This window comes from Delphinapterus leucas, chromosome 13 (genome assembly GCF_059928025.1).
Source record: "Delphinapterus leucas isolate spDelLeu-1000000601 "Yukka" chromosome 13, BTC_Dleu_Yukka2, whole genome shotgun sequence".
Classification (NCBI taxonomy): Eukaryota; Metazoa; Chordata; class Mammalia; order Artiodactyla; family Monodontidae; genus Delphinapterus; species Delphinapterus leucas.
The window spans coordinates 39590040-39608431 of NC_143141.1; the positions used below are offsets into that span (position 1 = coordinate 39590040).

General features: G+C 45.7%; 1 protein-coding gene and 1 non-coding gene across 3 annotated transcripts in view; both read left to right on the forward strand.

The window, feature by feature from the left end:
- SPRED2 (sprouty related EVH1 domain containing 2) overlaps positions 1 to 18096 on the forward strand; it is a 121483-nt gene extending 103387 nt beyond the window's left edge. For both annotated transcript variants that reach the window (XM_089923089.1, XM_022597201.3), the window contains 2 exons: positions 14766 to 14915; positions 17375 to 18096. In XM_089923089.1, coding sequence (XP_089779215.1) covers positions 14766 to 14915; positions 17375 to 18040 — 816 coding nt within the window. In that variant the 3' untranslated portion in view covers positions 18041 to 18096. The remainder of the gene's footprint in view (positions 1 to 14765; positions 14916 to 17374) is intronic.
- TRNAG-GCC (transfer RNA glycine (anticodon GCC)) lies at positions 4222 to 4294 on the forward strand. The gene has a single exon. It is a non-coding gene; the product is annotated as a tRNA-Gly (tRNA).
- Positions 18097 to 18392: the final 296 nt, after the last annotated feature.

Sequence of the window (18392 nt, forward strand, 5' to 3'; positions counted from 1 at the left end):
CCTGTAGACGTGCCAACTCCTCAGAATTCTAGGTCTTGGAATTGGAAGGGATTTTTTCATATCAGCTGAGCCAGCCTCCTTCCTTCTGGCAAACAAAGTAGGATTTGCCTCATTTTATAGACACAAGTCGTGAAGTCAGATGGGCAACTTGCCTAAGATGACACAGCCAGTTCATAGTGGAGGAGCAACGAACACCATCTCCTCGCTCATCCCGTTCACCACTGCCGTTTTGCTCTACATTTGTGGAATAATTATATTTATGGTATTTCAGCTGCTCTATTTTTTATATGTCAGTCTTATGCAAGAGTTATGTTTTAGGTTCTCCTGGACCCAAGTTGGAAGGGGGAGAAGAGATAAGAGGATAAATATGTAACCAGTGCCCCGTGTGGCCCATTCATGTGACAGACTTGAAGCCTGAGTGTGTGTTATAGCCTAGAAGTCCCCAGAGTAGCAATAGGAAGGCCGGCCCTACATGAGGTTTTTTTTCTTTTTTTCTTTTTTATTTATTTGGCTCTGCCGGGTCTTAGTTGCGGCACGCAGGATCTTTTAGTTGCGGCGTGTGGGATCTTTAGTTGCGGCATGTGGGATCTTTAGTTGTGGCATGCGAACTCTCAGTTGCGACATGTGGGATCTGGTTCCCTGACCAGGGATCGAACCCGGGCCCCCTGCATTGGGAGTGCAGAGTCTTAGCCACTGGACCACTAGGGAAGTCCCTATAAGGTTTTGATTTATTTTCCCACCTCCAAGGTTTATTCTCCCACCTCAGTATTGCTTCTGGATTTGGGCAGCACTTCTCAATAGGGATTCCTAATGAACCCCTCACACTTTACAGCATCCATCCTATGTAACGAGTTAACTTCTCTCTCGTGCACCTAGAATAGCACTAACTGTGTACCGTCATTTGCAGAATCGAGAAGTCATTCATAGCATTTTGTGTGGGTCGGAATTCTCTCCTAGAACCCAGTTAAGAAAGGCTGGTTGGGATATATGTATTCATATAGCTGATTCACTTTGTTATAAAGCAGAAACTAACACACCATTGTAAAGCAATTATACTCCAATAAAGATGTTAACCAGCCTTTCTTTTTTTTTTCTTTTTTTGTTTACGTTGTGGTGTTTCATCCTCCTTTAATTGTTTAGGGAGGCAGTCCTCCTTCACGTAGGAAAAATGTCTTTTACAGCATTGTCAGATTTTAGCCATGTTTTTGCCCAGACTGGAAAACGTGGTTCTTCCTCCTGCCCTATGCTTGAACCCTTGATATCCTGTTCCTCACAAGCTGCATTTGATTACTTTCTGGTTATTCAGAGCAGTTGCTCCTAATGACATCTCCAACCCCTCCCGTCCACTTCAGGTATTTTCTAAAGCGTGGCTAGAACATGTGGTTGAAACCAAAGTATGAAGCAGCAGTTTGTCTTGTCCTAGGTGAGCTTTTGAGTCTTTGCAAGTCGTGGTTATTTTCATTCTTGATTAAGTAGAAAAAAATGAATTTGTGGAATTCTGTAAATATCAAGCTTTCACTTATAGAAGCAGAAGACTGCAGCATACCACAAAATTTTCCTTTTCTTGAAGAGTTTTTTCCACCTAATCCATCCCCAACACACATTAAAACTGAAGGCAAATCTACCAGTTTTGTAATAAATGGGGTTCGTTTACTGATTTTCTAAGAAAGGGGATGTTTTTAAAAGGTAAAGCGGCATATGACTCCTGTTTGTGCAGAGTTTGGAAGTTGCGGGGAGGCCAGGAGTCTAAACTTGGTTCTGCCATTAATTAGCTGTGATCATTGATCCTTTTGGACTCAAAACCTTCCCAGGGTGAAATATTTCCTTTGAGTTTGTTTGCTGGCCCAAGGGGAGGAGAAGGAAAGGCACTGTGTCGTGGAGCTGTCCCTGGCACTGTGCCCTGCACTTTCATGTACGTTACTGTATTTGGTCCTCACAACTGACCATGAGGTACTTATTGACACTTCCATTTCTGCAGATAAAGTCCCCAAGGCTCAGAGAGGTGAAGCAACTTGTGCTCAGTTCCATACACTGTTCACCTAGAATGCAAACCCCAAATCTGCTTGCTGCCTTTCAGAGAACTTTAAGAAAAGGAAATATTTATTCAATAAATTTCAATAGATTTCGCATATGAAATATACCAGATTCTCATCATTGCCAAAGAGCCGCCTAAATAATGGACTTTTCAACTAGTACATTGGCTTAAAACCTCAACTGACTTCTTCAGTGGCACTATGGGGTTCTCTTGTGCCTGCCTGAGAGCCCCAGTCTCATTTTAGAAGATCAGTTGATCGAAAATGTTTCTGTTGGGCTTCCCTGGTGGCACAGTGGTTGAGAGTCCGCCTGCCGATGCAGGGGACATGGGTTCGTGCCCCGGTCCGGGAAGATCCCACATGCCGCGGAGCAGCTGGGCCCGTGAGCCATGGCCGCTGAGCCTGCGCATCCGGAGCCTGTGCTCCGTAACAGGAGAGGCCACAACAGTGAGAGGCCCGCGTACCGCAAAAAAAAAAAAAAAATGTTTCTGTTGTCTTTACCCTTGGAATTAAGGGATTGGGATAGAGTGGTGCAGGAACAGAATAAGTAAAAGAGAAAATAGGTTGAAAATGTAAATTACCTCTACAGAGTTTGACTAGTGGAACCAATCTATGGCGGTTTGTTAAGAAAAGCAAAAATGTTTTGGGGGAAGGACAGCTATGCTTTGTGGATGACACCAGGGAGCGGCGTCCCATTAATGCTGCTGGCTGAGACCCAGCACTGCATGGGGTGGCATGGAAGTTCTCAGAAGATGGGTGGGAGCTGCTTTATCTTCTGAATGCCAGTAATTATCAAGCTCACATTGCACAGTAAGAGGAGGATCTTTTTATTCAACACGTAACACCTACAGTGGCTAAATTAAAGCAATTAAATGTCTAAGGTTCAAACAAAAGCTTTGAGATGCTCTCAATTTCAGGAAGCCCAAAGGCATTTTGGTAGTCCACCAACTTGTGTCTTTCTTCACTTACACATGTATCATCTCATCTTTTTAAGCTGTGGATAGTAATATACTACTATTTCCATTTTATTAATTCATGCAGAGTACATGTTCAAGGTTACCTGAAACCCGCTTCCTGATCACAGCCCTGCCAGTGAAGCTAAGCTGTGGGTTTATCAGAGTCCTTTCCTTTCATGTCAAAATTTCACCTAATTTCAAAATTTAGAAACATAAAACTGTTTTTCCTATAAATTTATTTATTTTTATTTTTGGCTGCGTTGGGTCTTCGTTGCTGCGTGCGGGCTTTCTCTAGTTGTGGCGAGCGGGGGCTACCTTCGTTGCAGCGTGCTGGCTTCTCTTGTTGCGGAGCATGGGCTCTAGAGTACGCAGGCTTCAGTAGTTGTGGCGCGCAGGCTTAGTTGCTCCACGGCGTGTAGGATCTTCCCGGACCAGGGCTCGAACCCGTGTCCCCTGCATTGGCAGATGGATTCTTAACCACTGCGCCACCAGGGAAGCCCCAAAACTTGTGTTTTTTTTTTTTAATGTGTGGGAATTTTGGTTTTGTTGTTGTTTTTCACTGTAGAAGAATGCCCACTTTATCTATTCTCCGGGTCCTGGACAGAATAATGTCTTAGAGTCTAGGACAGAGTCATCTCCTTTCCCCCCACCAGCAGCCTCTTAGACCCACACTGCCTGCTAGCTGGAGCCGTAAAAGATTTCCTGCTCTGCTTGCCTCTTTGAAAGAGGACACCTGGAACCAATGTAGGCCCTGCGGACAGGTGAGCCAGTGCAACCTGTTGACAGAATGGGGGACAAGTTCCTGTTTACCAAAGGGAAAAGGATTAGCCATAGGCCTGCCAGTCTAACAGCTACTGAGGGGAAAGGCTTGCTTTGCTGAAGAGTTAGAAACGACAACTCAGCACCAAACCACTGGAGCCGGCAGTCTCCTGACGCCCAGAACAGTTTACTGTCTTCTGAGAGGCAGAAGATGCCCAGACTTCCATGAGATCAGTCTCATCTCCCAGCCCGAGGCTGAGGAGAATGCTGTATACTTATATATAAATGCACATGTGCATACATGCTTTTTTAAAAAATAAAATGGAAGCCCCTGCAATAGGAAAAATATTGAATATTGCTTTGGTTGTATCAGTGGCTGAAATCTATTTTGGTGGTAGATTGCAGTAAAAATAATACAAATTGGGGTCATAACTACTAGCTAGCTGTCTTTAAAAATTCAAAACATCGGGAATTCCCTGGCAGTCCAGTGATTAGGACTCTGCACTGCCACTGCAGGGGGCCCAGGTTCAATCCCTGGTCAGGGAACTAAGATCCTGCACAGGGCGCAGGGTGCAGCCAAGAAAAAAAAAATTCCGCAGCATCTACAAGACGGGGCAGAATTCTACTTTTGTCAGTCTGAATCCTGCAGCTTTTTTTCCTGTGTGGTGATGACTTCTTATTTTATTTATTTTTTATTGAGGTATAGTTGGCATACATCCTGTGGCTCTCGAATCAACTAAGCAATAGTCTTAGACTCCTCTGTAATGTTCTGAGGAGGAAGCCAGAACGATTACACAGAAAACTTTTAGAACTCAAACAGACCTTGGAGATCATCCAGGGCGACTCCCTGTTTTACACATGAGGACACTGTGGCCCACAGAGGTTAACACCTGGCCCAAGACATGTGGCCTAGCCTGGCCTAGAGTCGAGGTTTCCCAGTTCCCTCCGAGGAGTGCTGTTTTTGCTTAACGTTTCTGTATGATTCCTGGATGGCGCAGATTAGCTCCTTAAAGAGTTCCTTCACTTTGTTTTCTATGCCTTATTCAAAACACATAGGCCTGTCACTCCCCAGAAATGGCTGCTCGGATCAGGCTTGGCTCTACAAGCTGCGTGTTCACATCGGCTCGCGTGCTCCTGGGGATACAGAGAGGATCAAGCAGCTGTACTTGTTTGCTTGCCTCTCTGGAGGTGGCATCCGTCCCATTTGCTCCATCCCCAAGAGGGAGAAGAAAATTAATGGTTGGTTGCCAGCCTCCCAGTGTTTTCCCTACCAGTGTGGACTTGATCAGGCTGGTCGTGTCTCTATTTTATTAAGGTTGGAGGGGCCCACTCTTTCATGTTAGTGCCCTCTGACTCTTGCTTCCACCTCCTTTCCCTTTCTTTGCTCAGCCTCCTGTGCTTCCTTATTAAACTCTTGTCTCAGATTACTGCCTTTAGGACCAGGCCATGCAAAGCTTATTACTCAAAATATGTGTTTTAATATAACCAGAGAAAAATTTGAAAATGTAGTCAAAGGTATACCCCTTAAAAGGGGGACCAAATTTAGGTGGTTAAGAAACGTAACTCCCATACATAAAATAGATAAGCAGCAAGGACGTACTGTATAGCACAAGGAACCATATTTAATATCTTGTAATAACCTATAATGGAAAATAATCTGAAAAAATGTATGTGTCTGAATCACTTTGCTGTACACCTGAAACTAACACAATATTGTAAATCAACTGTACTTCAATTTTTTTTTTTAAAGAACTCCCATGTTATAGATATTGTTCCAAAGTATAGAAAAAGGTAGAACACTGCCTAGCTCAGCTGACAGGACCAGCGTAACCCTGCTGCAAAAATTAGCAAGATGAGCTCAAGTAGAGGAAAAACAGGAGCCAAACTCACTTATGAATCTAGACGTAAAGTTTTAAAGTAAAATATTACCAAATCACATCAAATATTTATAAAACAAATGTAATGAAAGACCAGTAGAGTAGATCGTATCCCAGGCATGCAAAGATGGTTTATATTCGCAAAGTTTAAGTGTTTGATTCATGCATTAATGAAACAAAGGTGAGAGACTGTAGTCATCTCAATAGACACAGAAAAACCATCTGGTTACATCCAACATCTTTTGGTGAAAACTCTTAGCAATCTAGAATCCAAGGAAACTTTTGGAACTTTATAAATTTATTTATTTATTTTTGGCTGCTTTGGGTCTCTGTTGCCGCACGCGGGCTTTCTCTAGTTGTGGTGAGCAGGGGATACTCTTCGTTGCAGTGCGCGTGCTTCTCACTGCGGTGGCTTCTCTTGTTGCGGAGCATGGGCTCTAGGAGCATGGGCTTCAGTAGTTGTGGCATGAGGGTTCAGTAGTTGCGGCTCGCAGGCTCTAGAGCGCAGGCTTAGTAGTTGTGGTGCACGGGCTTAGTTGCTCCGCGGCATGTGGGATCTTCCTGGACCAGGGCTTGAACCCGTGTCCCCTGCATTGGCAGGGGGATTCTTAACCACTGTGCCATCAGGAAAGTCCAAAACTTTGGGAACTTTATAATCACTCCAGTTATCTGGAAACATTATATATAAAACAGAGAATCATTAGAAGTCCCACCAAAGTTAGGTTCAAGACAAACAGAGACGTTCTGTTTTTCCATATCATGCTGGAAACCCTGGCAAAATGTAGTAAGGCAAGAATAAGAAGGTACAAATATTGGAAAGGAAACCAGACTATCTTTTGTGGGTGACAGGATTTGCTTAGAAAAGTCCAGAGAATCACTGGATAAAGCATTTGAATTTTTAGGAGTTAAGCAAGGGGACCCGATCACAGGATCAGTAACTTTTCTATATAATCAGTAGTGACTGTTTAGAAAATGGAAATGCTTAATCTCATTTCGTTTTTGCAGTAACCCTGAGGACAATTTTTGCTCCATTTTGCAGATGTGAAAACTGGAGTTAGAGGTCACCTTGACCAAAATCAGACAACTTATAATTAGCAGAGAATTGATTCAAATCTAGTCTGCCTGGGCTGAGACCCTGTTTTTTAGCATTATAACATTCCATCGCATTTCTGTTGTTCAGTGCCTCATGTTAGGTTACAGCCTTCTTAACTGGACATCTTTTTAACAGAGCATTGACATTGAGCTGGAGTCGAACGCAAACCCAGAGGCAAGTTTTTTTGGTGGGTACATTTGCAGGTGACAGTGGTTGTGCGCACTGCTTCAGGTCACACGGGACCTCCTACAAGTGGGCGGCGCCGCAGTGGTAGTGTCTGGCCTTGTTCACAGTGGGTGGCATCAAAGGCTGGCACTGCCTGCTCTGACTCAGGAAGCCTGCCGCTGAAGCCACCCCAGTAAGGAGCCTGAGGTCCCCAAGCACAGAGGACCTCTGCTTTTGTTCTTCTTGAGCTCAAACCTGCAGCACTTCCGAGATTCCCTTGCCCCACCACCAAGGCGAGCTGAAAACGCAGCCAGTCTTTCCAGGTTGAAGGTGAAGCTCTCCGATTGGTAGGTTGGTGGGTGTCATTAGCTTGTGCACACAAGTAACAGAGACATGTTCTAGAATCTTGCTTGTTGATGTGCGGATGTGCACAGCCTAGTGGCTGCTTTTCTCCACGAGCAGAGAAGGGGGCACCAGTCCAGAGGTACGTGTGATGAAAGGTTTTTCCTCTCGCCTCTCTTGGAGATACCCTGATAGTACATTCCTTCTGTTGGTAGGTCACTTGAGCCTCTTGACAAGATTTATCTGATAGCAGAGATGGGAAGCCTCAGCTTCCAATGGAACCTCTCCTGCGTGCTCTAAGCCCAGAGCAGGCTGGCGGCAGGAGGCTGTGGGCCGGGCTGGGACCTCCCCGCAGGAGGCGGTAAACTGGGGGCACACCTCAGCCTTCTGGCTTCACCGCTCCTCTGTACAGATTTGTTGTCAGAGTAGGAGAATTCGAAAGGCCTTTCTCAGTCTCACGTTCTCTGAATTGTCAGAAAATTGTCCAGGAACTTTGCACTTTACAGTGGGAAGAGGCTGGCCGGGGCTGGGGAGGAAAGATGGGAGCATTAGAAGGGAGAGTCTGATTGGCTGAGGAGTACTAGGAAATACCGGGTGTGCCTCATTTCTCAGAATGACTTTCCCTACATTGTTAACCTGGACACAGGTCACAGAAAACAGGGTGGATTCAGGTGACTAACACCAGGTGAGGGATGTGTTAACTGAGTTTCCAAGAACTAAATGGCAAGTGCGTATTACAGTGTTCAGTACGAGGGTAGCTTCTAACCTAAGACGTGCCTGGCACACGGGTGTTGGATAAGAGTTTAACCCTTGAGATTTGAATCATACTGAAGGGCCCTTATCTACTGATTCAGAAAGTATTTATTGAGATCTGTAGAAACCTTTGTATTCTTAACATCTTTATTGGGGTATAATTGCTTTACAATGGTGTGTTACTTTCTACTTTATAACAAAGTGAATCAGTTATACATATACATATGTTCCCATATCTCTTCCCTCTTGTGTCTCCCTCCCTCCCACCCTCCCTATCCCACCCCTCCAGGCTGTCACAAAGCACCGAGCTGATCTCCCTGTGCTATGCGGCTGCTTCCCACTAGCTATCTACCTTACGCTTGGTAGTGTATATATGTCCATGCCTCTCTCTCGCTTTGTCACACCTTCCCCTTACCCCTCCCCATATCCTCAAGTCCATTCTCTAGTAGGTCTAGTAGGACACAGTCTTTCTTCCTGTCATACCCTTAGGTTCTTCATGACAGTATTTTTTTTTCTTAAATTCCATATATTTGTGTTAGCATACAGTATTTGTCTCTCTCCTTCTGACTTACTTCACTCTGTATGACAGACTCTAGGTCTATCCACTTCATTACAAATATCTCAATTTCGTTTCTTTTTATGCCTGAGTAATATTCCATTGTATATATGTGCCACATCTTCTTTATCCATTCATCCGATGATGGACACTTAGGTTGTTGCCATCTCCGGGCTATTGTAAATAGTGCTGCAATGAACATTGGGGTGCATGTGTCTTTTTGAATTATGGTTTTCTCAGGGTATATGCCCAGTAGTGGGATTGCTGGGTCATACGGTAGTTCTATTTGTAGTTTTTTAAGGAACCTCCATACTGTTCTCCATAGTAGCTGTACCGATTCACATTCCCACCAACAGTGCAAGAGTGTTCCCTTTTCTCCACACCCTCTCCAGCATTTACTGTTTCTAGATTTTTTGATGATGGCCATTCTGACTGGTGTGAGATGATATCTCACTGTAGCTTTGATTTGCATTTCTCTAATGATTAGTGATGTTGAGCATTCTTTCATGTGTTTGTTGGCAATCTGTATATCTTCTTTGGAGAAATGTCTATTTAGGTCTTCTGCCCATTTTTGGATTGGGTTGTTTGTTTTTCTGTTATTGAGCTGCATGAGCTGCTTATAAATTTTGGAGATTAATCCTTTGTCAGTTGCTTCATTTGCAAATATTTTCTCCCATTCTGAGGGTTGCCTTATTTTTTTTTAACATCTTTATTGGGGTATAATTGCTTTACAATGGTGTGTTAGTTTCTGCTTTGTAACAAAGTGAATCAGTTATACATATACATATGTTCCCATATGTCTTCCCTCTTGCATCTCCCTCCCTCCCACCCTCCCTATCCCACCCCTCCAGGCTGTCACAAAGCACCGAGCCAATATCCCTGTGCCATGCGGCTGCTTCCCACTAGCTATCTACCTTACTACATTTGTAAGTGTATATATGTCCATGACTCTCTCTCGTCCTGTCACAGCTCACCCTTCCCCCTCCCCATATCCTCAAGTCCGTTCTCCAGTAGCTCTGCGTCTTTATTCCTATCTTACCCCTATGTTCTTCATGACATTTTTTTTCCTTAAATTCCATATATATGTGTTAGGATACGGTATTTGTCTTTTTCTTTCTGACTTCACTCTGTATGACAGACTCTAGGTCTATCCACCTCATTACAAATAGCTCAATTTCGTTTCTTTGTATGGCTGAGTAATATTCCATTGTATATATGTGCCACATCTTCTTTATCCATTCATCCGATGATGGGCACTTAGGTTGTTTCCATCTCCAGGCTATTGTAAATAGAGCTGCAGTGAACATTTTGGTACATGACTCTTTTTGAATTTTGGTTTTCTCAGGGTATATGCCCAGTAGTGGGATTGCTGGGTCATATGGTAGTTCTATTTGTAGTTTTTTAAGGAACCTCCATACTGTTCTCCATAGTGGCTGAACCAATTCACATTCCCACCAGCAGTGCAAGAGTGTTCCCTTTTCTCCACACCCTCTGCAGCATTTATTGTTTCTAGATTTTTTGATGATGGCCATTCTGACTTGTGTGAGATGATATCTCATTGTAGTTTTGATTTGCATTTCCCTGATGATGAATGACGTTGAGCATTCTTTCATGGATTTGTTGGCAGTCTGTATATCTTCTTTGGAGAAATGTCTATTTAGGTCTTCTGCATATTTTTGGATTGGGTTGTTTGTTTTTTTGTTATTGAGCTGCATGAGCTGCTTGTAAATTTTGGAAATTAATCCTTTGTCAGTTGCTTCATTTGCAAATATTTTCTCCCATTCTGAGGGTTGTCTTTTGGTCTTCTTTATGCTTTCCTTTGCTGTGCAAAAGCTTTGAAGTTTCATTAGGTCCCATTTGTTTATTTTTGTTTTTATTTCCATTACTCTAGGTGGTGGGTCAGAAAGGATCTTGCTGTGGTTTATGTCATAGACTGTTCTGCCTATGTTTTCCTCTAAGAGTTTGATAGTTTCTGGCCTTACATTTAGGTTTTTAATGCATTTTGAGCTTATTTTTGTGTATGGTGTTAGGGAGTGATCTAATCTCATACTTTTACATGTACCTGTCCAGTTTTCCCAGCCCTACTTATTGAAGAGGCTGTCCTTTCTCCACTGTGCATTCCTGCCTCCTTTATCAAAGATAAGGTGACCATATGTGTGTGGGTTTATCTCTGGGCTTTCTATCCTGTTCCATTGATCTATCTTTCTGTTTTTGTGCCAGCACCATACTGTCTTGATTACTGTAGTTTTAAGTATAGCCTGAAGTCAGGGAGCCTGATTCCTTCAGCTCCGTTTTTCTTTCTCAAGATTGCTTTGGCTATTCGGGCTCTTTTGTGTTTCCATACAAATTGTGAAATATTTTTTTCTAGTTCTGTGAAAAATGCCAGTGGTAGTTTGATAGGGATTGCATTGAATCTGTAGATTGCTTTGGGTAGTAGAGTCATTTTCACAGTGTTGATTCTTCCAATCCAAGAACATGGTATATCGCTCCACCTGTTTGTATCATCTTTAATTTGTTTCGTCAGTGTCTTATTATTTTCTGCATACAGGTCTTTTGTCTCCTTAGGTAGGTTTATTCCTAGATCTTTTATTCTTTTTCTTGCAGTGGTAAATGGGTGTGTTTTCTTGATTTCACTTTCAGATTTTTCATCATTAGTGTATAGGAATGCCAGAGATTTCTGTGCATTAATTTTGTATCCTGCTACTTTACCAAATTCATTGTTTAGCTCTAGTAGTTTTCTGGTAGCATCTTTAGGATTCTCTATGTATAGTATCATGTCATCTGCAAACAGTGACAGCTTTACTTCTTCTTTTCCGTTTTGGATTCCTTTTATTTCCTTCTCTGATTGCTGTGGCTAAAACTTCCAAAACTATGTTGAATAAGAGTGGTGAGAGTGGGCAACCTTGTCTTGTTCCTGATCTTAGTGGAAATGCTTTCAGTTTTTCACCATTGAGGACAATGTTGGCTGTGGGTTTGTCATATATGGCCTTTATTATGTTGGGGAAAGTTCCCTCTATGCCTACTTTCTGCAGGGTTTTTATCATAAATGGGTGTTGAATTTTGTTGAAAGCTTTCTCTGCATCTATTGAGATGATCATATGGTTTTTCTCCTTCAATTTGTTAATATGGTGTATCACGTTGATTGATTTGTGTATATTGAAGAATCCTTGCATTCCTGGAATAAACCCCACTTGATCATGGTGTATGATCCTTTTAATGTGCTGTTGGATTCTGTTTGCTAGTATTCTGTTGAGGATTTTTGCATCTATGTTCATCAATGATATTGGCCTGTAGTTTTCTTTATTTGTGACATACTTTTCTGGTTTTGGTATCAGGGTGATGGTGGCCTCATAGAATGAGTTTGGGAGTGTTCCTCCCTCTGCTATATTTTGGAAGAGTTTGAGAAGTATAGGTGTTAGCTCTTCTCTAAATGTTTCATAGAATTCGCCTGTGAAGCAGTCTGGTCCTGGGCTTTTGTTTGTTGGAAGATTTTTAATCACAGTTTCAATTTCATTGCTTGTGATTGGTCTGTTCATATTTTCTATTTCTTCCTGATTCAGTCTTGGCAGGTTGTGCATTTCTAAGAATTTGTCCATTTCTTCCAGGTTGTCCATTTTATTTTGAAACCTTTGTATTCTGAGACACCATCCCTTTTTCTCCTGAGTTTGTATGAGTCAGGGCACACTGTCTTACTTGGAATAGTTGTACTCGTATTAATCTCACCAAGATTAACACAGAGCAGGCACTGGCGTGGGCTCTCCTGGGTTTGCAAAGCAGCGATGTGGTGCGTTGAGATCCCACCGTGCTTGGGGGGGCAGGGTCTGCATTTCTGTCCAGCCCTGCCAGTGGTTGCCTGCCACTGGTCGGCAGGATCCCGAATTTCTCCGAGTCTCTGTTTTCCTGTGTGTGATGTGGAGACAATATTTTGCCTGCAGTGGTGTTCACATGTAGCCAGGGCCTGACACATCATAAGCCTTCACATAATGTGAGACTGTTAAGGGTTGTTTGCTTTGTCGTGCTGTCAACTTACAACCACCGGTGTGTTAAAAGAGGGAGGCAGGATCTCCAAAGACATAAGGAAAGGGTGGGTGAGACTTGGAGGACAGACCAGAGTTTAGAAGAAAGTAAAAATTCTTGTATATCAGTCTGGTCTCTTTCAGTTGCTGGGATTTGAGGGGTAAATAGCAACTCTTTCCTGTCTGAGTTCTGAACCAGTTGAGAAAAAAAGATAGGAGCCCTTTCTTTACTGATGAGGTTAGTGCTGGCTTACACCTGTGGGAAGTGGACATTCCAGGGATGGACCCCAGGATTAGACAGACCTGCCCCACCAGGCACACGCGTGCTGGGTCTCCACACCCTCCCCACAATGGGGTGGGCCCTCGACCTCCAAGTAGACCGCACAGTCCCAAGAATGGTTGCCAGCACATGCAATTTGCCAGTTGGGTGGCTCCCAAGAGGTAGAGGAGGAAAGTAGCAGGCTCTGGACACCCTGTTCCATTCCACCTGCTGCAGAGGAGTGAGGCGAGAGAGAGGCCAGGAATGTTATGCAGGTGGAAGGCTGCCACAGAGAAGGAATCGGGAATGGGGGAAAAGTGCACCCAAGGGACGAACCCAACGCATTCTGGGTTAAATTATCAAAGGGAGTTGGCTCTTATCTTTGGGACATCTTAGGGTGGACAGGATTCAGGCTTGGCTGGATGTAGAAGCTCAAGTGGTGTCTGCGGGGGCCTTCTTCCCTTGGTTTTGCCTCACTTCATCCTCATACAGTTTCTTTCCCTGCCTCCTCACCAGGATTCCAGGCTTACAGGACCCTTAGCTCTTAACTTCAGAGATAGAGACAGACAGCATCTTTTCTGACCTCTCCATCAGAAATCTCTCCGTATTGCCTCAGGGAGGACTGTGTGGGTGTTCATATCTGAATTAGTCACTGGATTGTGGGACTGGAAACAGCATCAGCCCTGCATCACATGAACCAAACCGAATCAAAGAAAAATCCAGGAGGCTTGGGTTTCCCAAGGCATGCTGCACGTGTCCACCAGGTTTTAAAAATTAACGTCAGTTGTGCAGCATAATGGAAATACGGGTGTCTTTTCTTTTTCCTGGATACTTATACTCCCATTTTTCTAAGCATTTATTACTTTATAAATGGGGGGGAATAAAACTTTTATAAGTCTATTTGTTTCAACCTTACCTTGCTCTTTGGAGGATCTATGACACGAACGGAAAATAAAAGGAGATAAATAAATAAGCAAATACGATAAGGGGAATATAAAAGTGAGAAGCAACAGCAAAGGAGGAGTTCCTAGATATTTACCAGAAATAGGACACCTAGATATCAAGGAAAATCTTTGCATTTATTTGCGAAAAAAAAAAAGGGGCGGGTGGGGTCCATCACTCTAAGGAAGTAGAGGTGTAGTGAGAATTCTGAGGGGCCCTGGTTTTAAAGGCAGTTGTCAGCTGTACTTGACAAAAGTCTTTATGAGCATGTGGCTCCTGGGCCCCAGGGATGTGGAGAGTGACCATCACCTGGGGTCACCGGGGAGCATGAAGCACTTAGGTGGTGGGCATACAGGGAGGCGAGAGGGCCTGTGCTCTGTCCACAGCCACAGTCCATTCTGATAGCTGATCACCTTCCTAAGACACCATCATGCAGGCTCCAATCTGAACTCGTCGCCTCTACTGAGAAAACAGCTCTGCTCTCCCTCTCCAGAGATGGTGACCCCCAGGCTTGCCTCCGAGCCGAAGATTACAAAATTTCTTCCTGGAAAGCCAGTACCTATGATACCCCTGAGGTATCCTTCATCTCTGAGACGTCCCCAGGCTGGGATTAGCCCCACAAAGGAACATATGTGTTTGATTCTTGCTTGTTTGCATCTCCTCTGCTTACCCGAGGACCTCGCAGCCAGGGCCACAAACAGGTGACCATTCTTGATCCAGCTGGAGCGCACCAGCAGGAGGCCTGGTGCTGTGAGCCCTTCCCCAAAGCCGGTCACTGCTCCCACAGTTTGAGAAAACAAACCCAGCTTTCCAGGGTCTGTGGCTGGGTTTCTCTGCCTGCCGTGTTTAAACAACCTGGCCCTTCAGGGGTCCTCCGGCCTCCCATAGCCAGGATAAACTCAAGATTCTGGGGAATCCGAGACGCCACCAGTGTGCGTAGATGGTGTGTTAGGTTTTTGTGCGGGTTTGGTTTTTGTTTTTTTAATTAACTCACGGCTATCTCCTTCTACACAGACAGCTACAGACAGTTCTTCTAATTCGTCTCAGAAGAGGGAACAACCTCCTCGCACAGTCTCCTCCCCCACGTCCTGTGAGCACCGGAGGATTTATACCCTGGGCCACCTCCACGACCCATACCCCACGGACCACTATCACCTCGAACAGGTGAGCGGCGGTCTCGTTCCTGGGGGGTCATGGGGTGGGCGGCTCCTGATCCCAGAACAGCCTCCTTCCCCTGGCGTTCAGCTGCACGCCAGAGCCTAGGCCTCTTCTCTTCTCCTACTTAGTACCTCCGCCCCCATATTGGAGGTGGTGCGGGTGACTCACCCTCAACGCAGAGTCTTCTGTGCGCCGGGCACCTCGCCAAGCCCTTCATGTGCTTTATCTCCTTTTATCCTCACAAATCACCCACAAGCAGGTCCTCCGCATCCCCAGTTGAGAGATGGGGACGCTCGAGGCTTAGGGAGACAGAGTCCCTGCTGGAACAAGATGCAAACGCAGGTCTCCGCTCACGCAGGGCACTATGCTACCTCCTGCTAGCATACTGTGCGTTAGCATACGCTAACACTGTGCGTTCCCGTGTCCAAAGGGCCTCCCGGCTTTGTGTGAAAGCACAGAACTGCGATTGGGACCACAGAATACTGTACACTTGGCTTGAGCGCCCTGGCATCGCGGGCTGCAGGCCCAGGCTTGCTTGGGGAGCTGTAGCTGGAATTCAGTAATTCAACAAATATTTACCAAGCGGCCGTTTTTCAGAGCAGGTTCTCAAACTGTGGGGTGTGGACTGGTGCCCACGTGGGTGATGTGGCCACCAGTCTGCTTTGAAAAGAGAAAAAGCACGAGGCACTGAGGTTTTATAACATAGATTGATATGACTTTTTTTCAAAATCCATTTTACTGTGTGTGCTTCCTAATATTTTTGGCATTAAAAGTTCTTTTTTAAAATCACATTATGGGAGCAATAGATGGGAATTGACTTTTTGATTCTCCTTACTCTGCAAAATAAATTATTAGCAAAGTCTGTGTCAGCTCCCAAGATTTGTTTTGAAATAATGAAGGATTGTGATTTTCCAAAGTTGGGGAAGCTCTGACATGAAGAACCTGGCAGGAATTAGGGCAAATCAGAGCCTGTGAGACGTGGCCCTTGCCTTCACAGAGCTCACAGTCTGGTGGGAAGTGATGAGTAAAGCTAATCACCATGTGATAAATTCTAGGACAATATTATAATGACAATATTGGCAACAGGTACCAAGCACATCCTGTGTGACCGGCCCTATGCTGACACCACACAGATTCTTTCTCTTCATTCTTTCAGTAGCCCTATGCAGTTTGATCGTCAGGGAAACCAAGCCTGAGGCTTAGCGACTTGCTGGTAAATTTCATGGTCCGAATTCCACTCCAGTGGGTTTGCTCAGAGCCATGCTCCTCATCCCTTAAAAAGCCTTCATGCTCGGGGCTTCCCTGGTGGCGCAGTGGTTGGTTGAGAGTCCGCCTGCCGATGCAGGGGACACGGGTTCGTGCCCTGGTCCGGGAAGATCCCACATGCCGTGGAGCGGCTGGGCCCGTGAGTCATGGCCACTGGGCCTGCGTGTCCGGAGCCTGTGCTCTGCAGCGGGAGAGGCCCGCGTACAAAAAAGCCTTCATGCTCAAAGGGCGTCGAAGGTGGAAAATCTCATTGTTTGCCACAACTGGGATGCCCTGTGCAAGGCAGGCTTACCTGCATCAACTCAATAACTATGTATTCAGCACCTGCTCCTCTGGACAAGGCACTGATGCAAACTGTAACGGGACAACCTGCAGAGATGACTATTCCTCCCTAAGGGATGCAGGTTGGGTTTGAAGGCTAGAGGGTGTGGCCCTGCGTTGGGCCATCCCAGGCTCAGATTCCAGCTCTGCTGCTCACCACCTGTGAGATCCTGGCAGGATTCAAACACAGTTGGCCTCTGGAGCCTGTACTCTTACCCTTTGCATATCTCAACATCTTATCTTCCCAGCCAGATTACAAGGTACTTCTGAGCCTCATAGTTTGCTGTTTTGCACATGACCCACAGTGACACATGCGTTTTATATCATGGCCCAGTAGGCACATGTTATGTACACAAAGATAACAAGGGTACTTACCTTGTAATATGCAGTGCACTCTAGTGTTCTGCTGTTTCTCTGAACAAAAAAGAAACCAGTCTTAAAAAAGAGAGCATGCTGTACAAAAACAGGTGAAACTAATCTAAGCTGTTAGAAATCACTGTTCCTTACCTTAGGGGTGGGGGTCACAGAAGGGAGGTTGAGGATATTCTAGGGAGGCCTCAAGTTCTGCTTTCTGATCTGGGCATGTCCAGCTTCTGAAAATTCACTTTACTCTTACGCTGTGTATACTTCCCCCCCCATATATGGTAATACTGCAACAGAAAGGGGGGGAAATGCTGGTCTCCACCCATTAAATTGACTTCCTGACCCAGGAAGGGATTGGGACTCACAATTTGAAATACATCTTTGACCCACAAGCTGTTCAGTAATTACAGGATGGGTCAGTTCCTTAAAGCAATGCCTTTGCCAAGGTGAAAGATGCATATCGGAGGTTTGTTTTGCCACTGCTATGAAGTAACGCCTCCTTTTTCCTGGGGCAGCCGATGCCAAGGCCCTACCGCCAGGTGAGCTTCCCGGACGACGACGAGGAGATCGTGCGCATCAACCCCCGGGAGAAGATCTGGATGACGGGCTACGAGGATTACCGGCACGCGCCGGTGAGGGGCAAATACCTGGACCCCTCGGAGGACGCGGACTCCTACGTGCGCTTCGCCAAGGGCGAGGTCCCCAAGCACGACTACAACTACCCCTACGTGGACTCCTCAGACTTTGGCCTCGGCGAGGACCCTAAAGGGCGCGGAGGCAGCGTGATCAAGACCCAGCCCTCCCGGGGCAAGTCCCGGCGGCGGAAAGAGGACGGGGAGCGCTCTCGGTGCGAGTACTGCCGCGACATGTTCAACCACGAGGAGAACCGGAGGGGCCACTGTCAGGATGCGCCCGACTCCGTGAGAACTTGCATCCGCCGGGTGAGCTGTATGTGGTGTGCGGACAGCATGCTCTATCACTGTATGTCAGACCCCGAGGGGGACTATACAGACCCGTGCTCGTGCGATACTAGCGACGAGAAGTTTTGCCTCCGGTGGATGGCCCTTATCGCCTTGTCTTTCTTGGCCCCCTGTATGTGCTGTTACCTGCCCCTGCGGGCCTGCTACCACTGCGGAGTGATGTGCAGGTGCTGCGGCGGGAAGCACAAAGCAGCTGTGTGACTCGGTTTCCCTCCCCACCGCCCTCCATCCACAGCCCCAAGGTGCCGTACTCTGCACCCCTGCATCAGTCTCACCCACGTGTGCGCACACAGTGTTCTAAGGCAAGGAGCCGCCGCCCAGACCCTCGTGTATTATTAACAATCTAATCAAGCTAACCGTCTCATCATACAGGTGTTGATTTCATGTCCTTCCTGCCCACCTCGTCCAGTTCCAAGGCGCCTTCAGTGGGAACTGCTGATTTTTTGGTGGGTTTTGTCGTTGGTTTTTCCAGGAGCTCCGAAGACCATCTTTCTCTTGGTTGAGCTTGCCTGTGGCTGACGAGTTTGCTTCCTCAGGTTCCTGTGGAAATGGA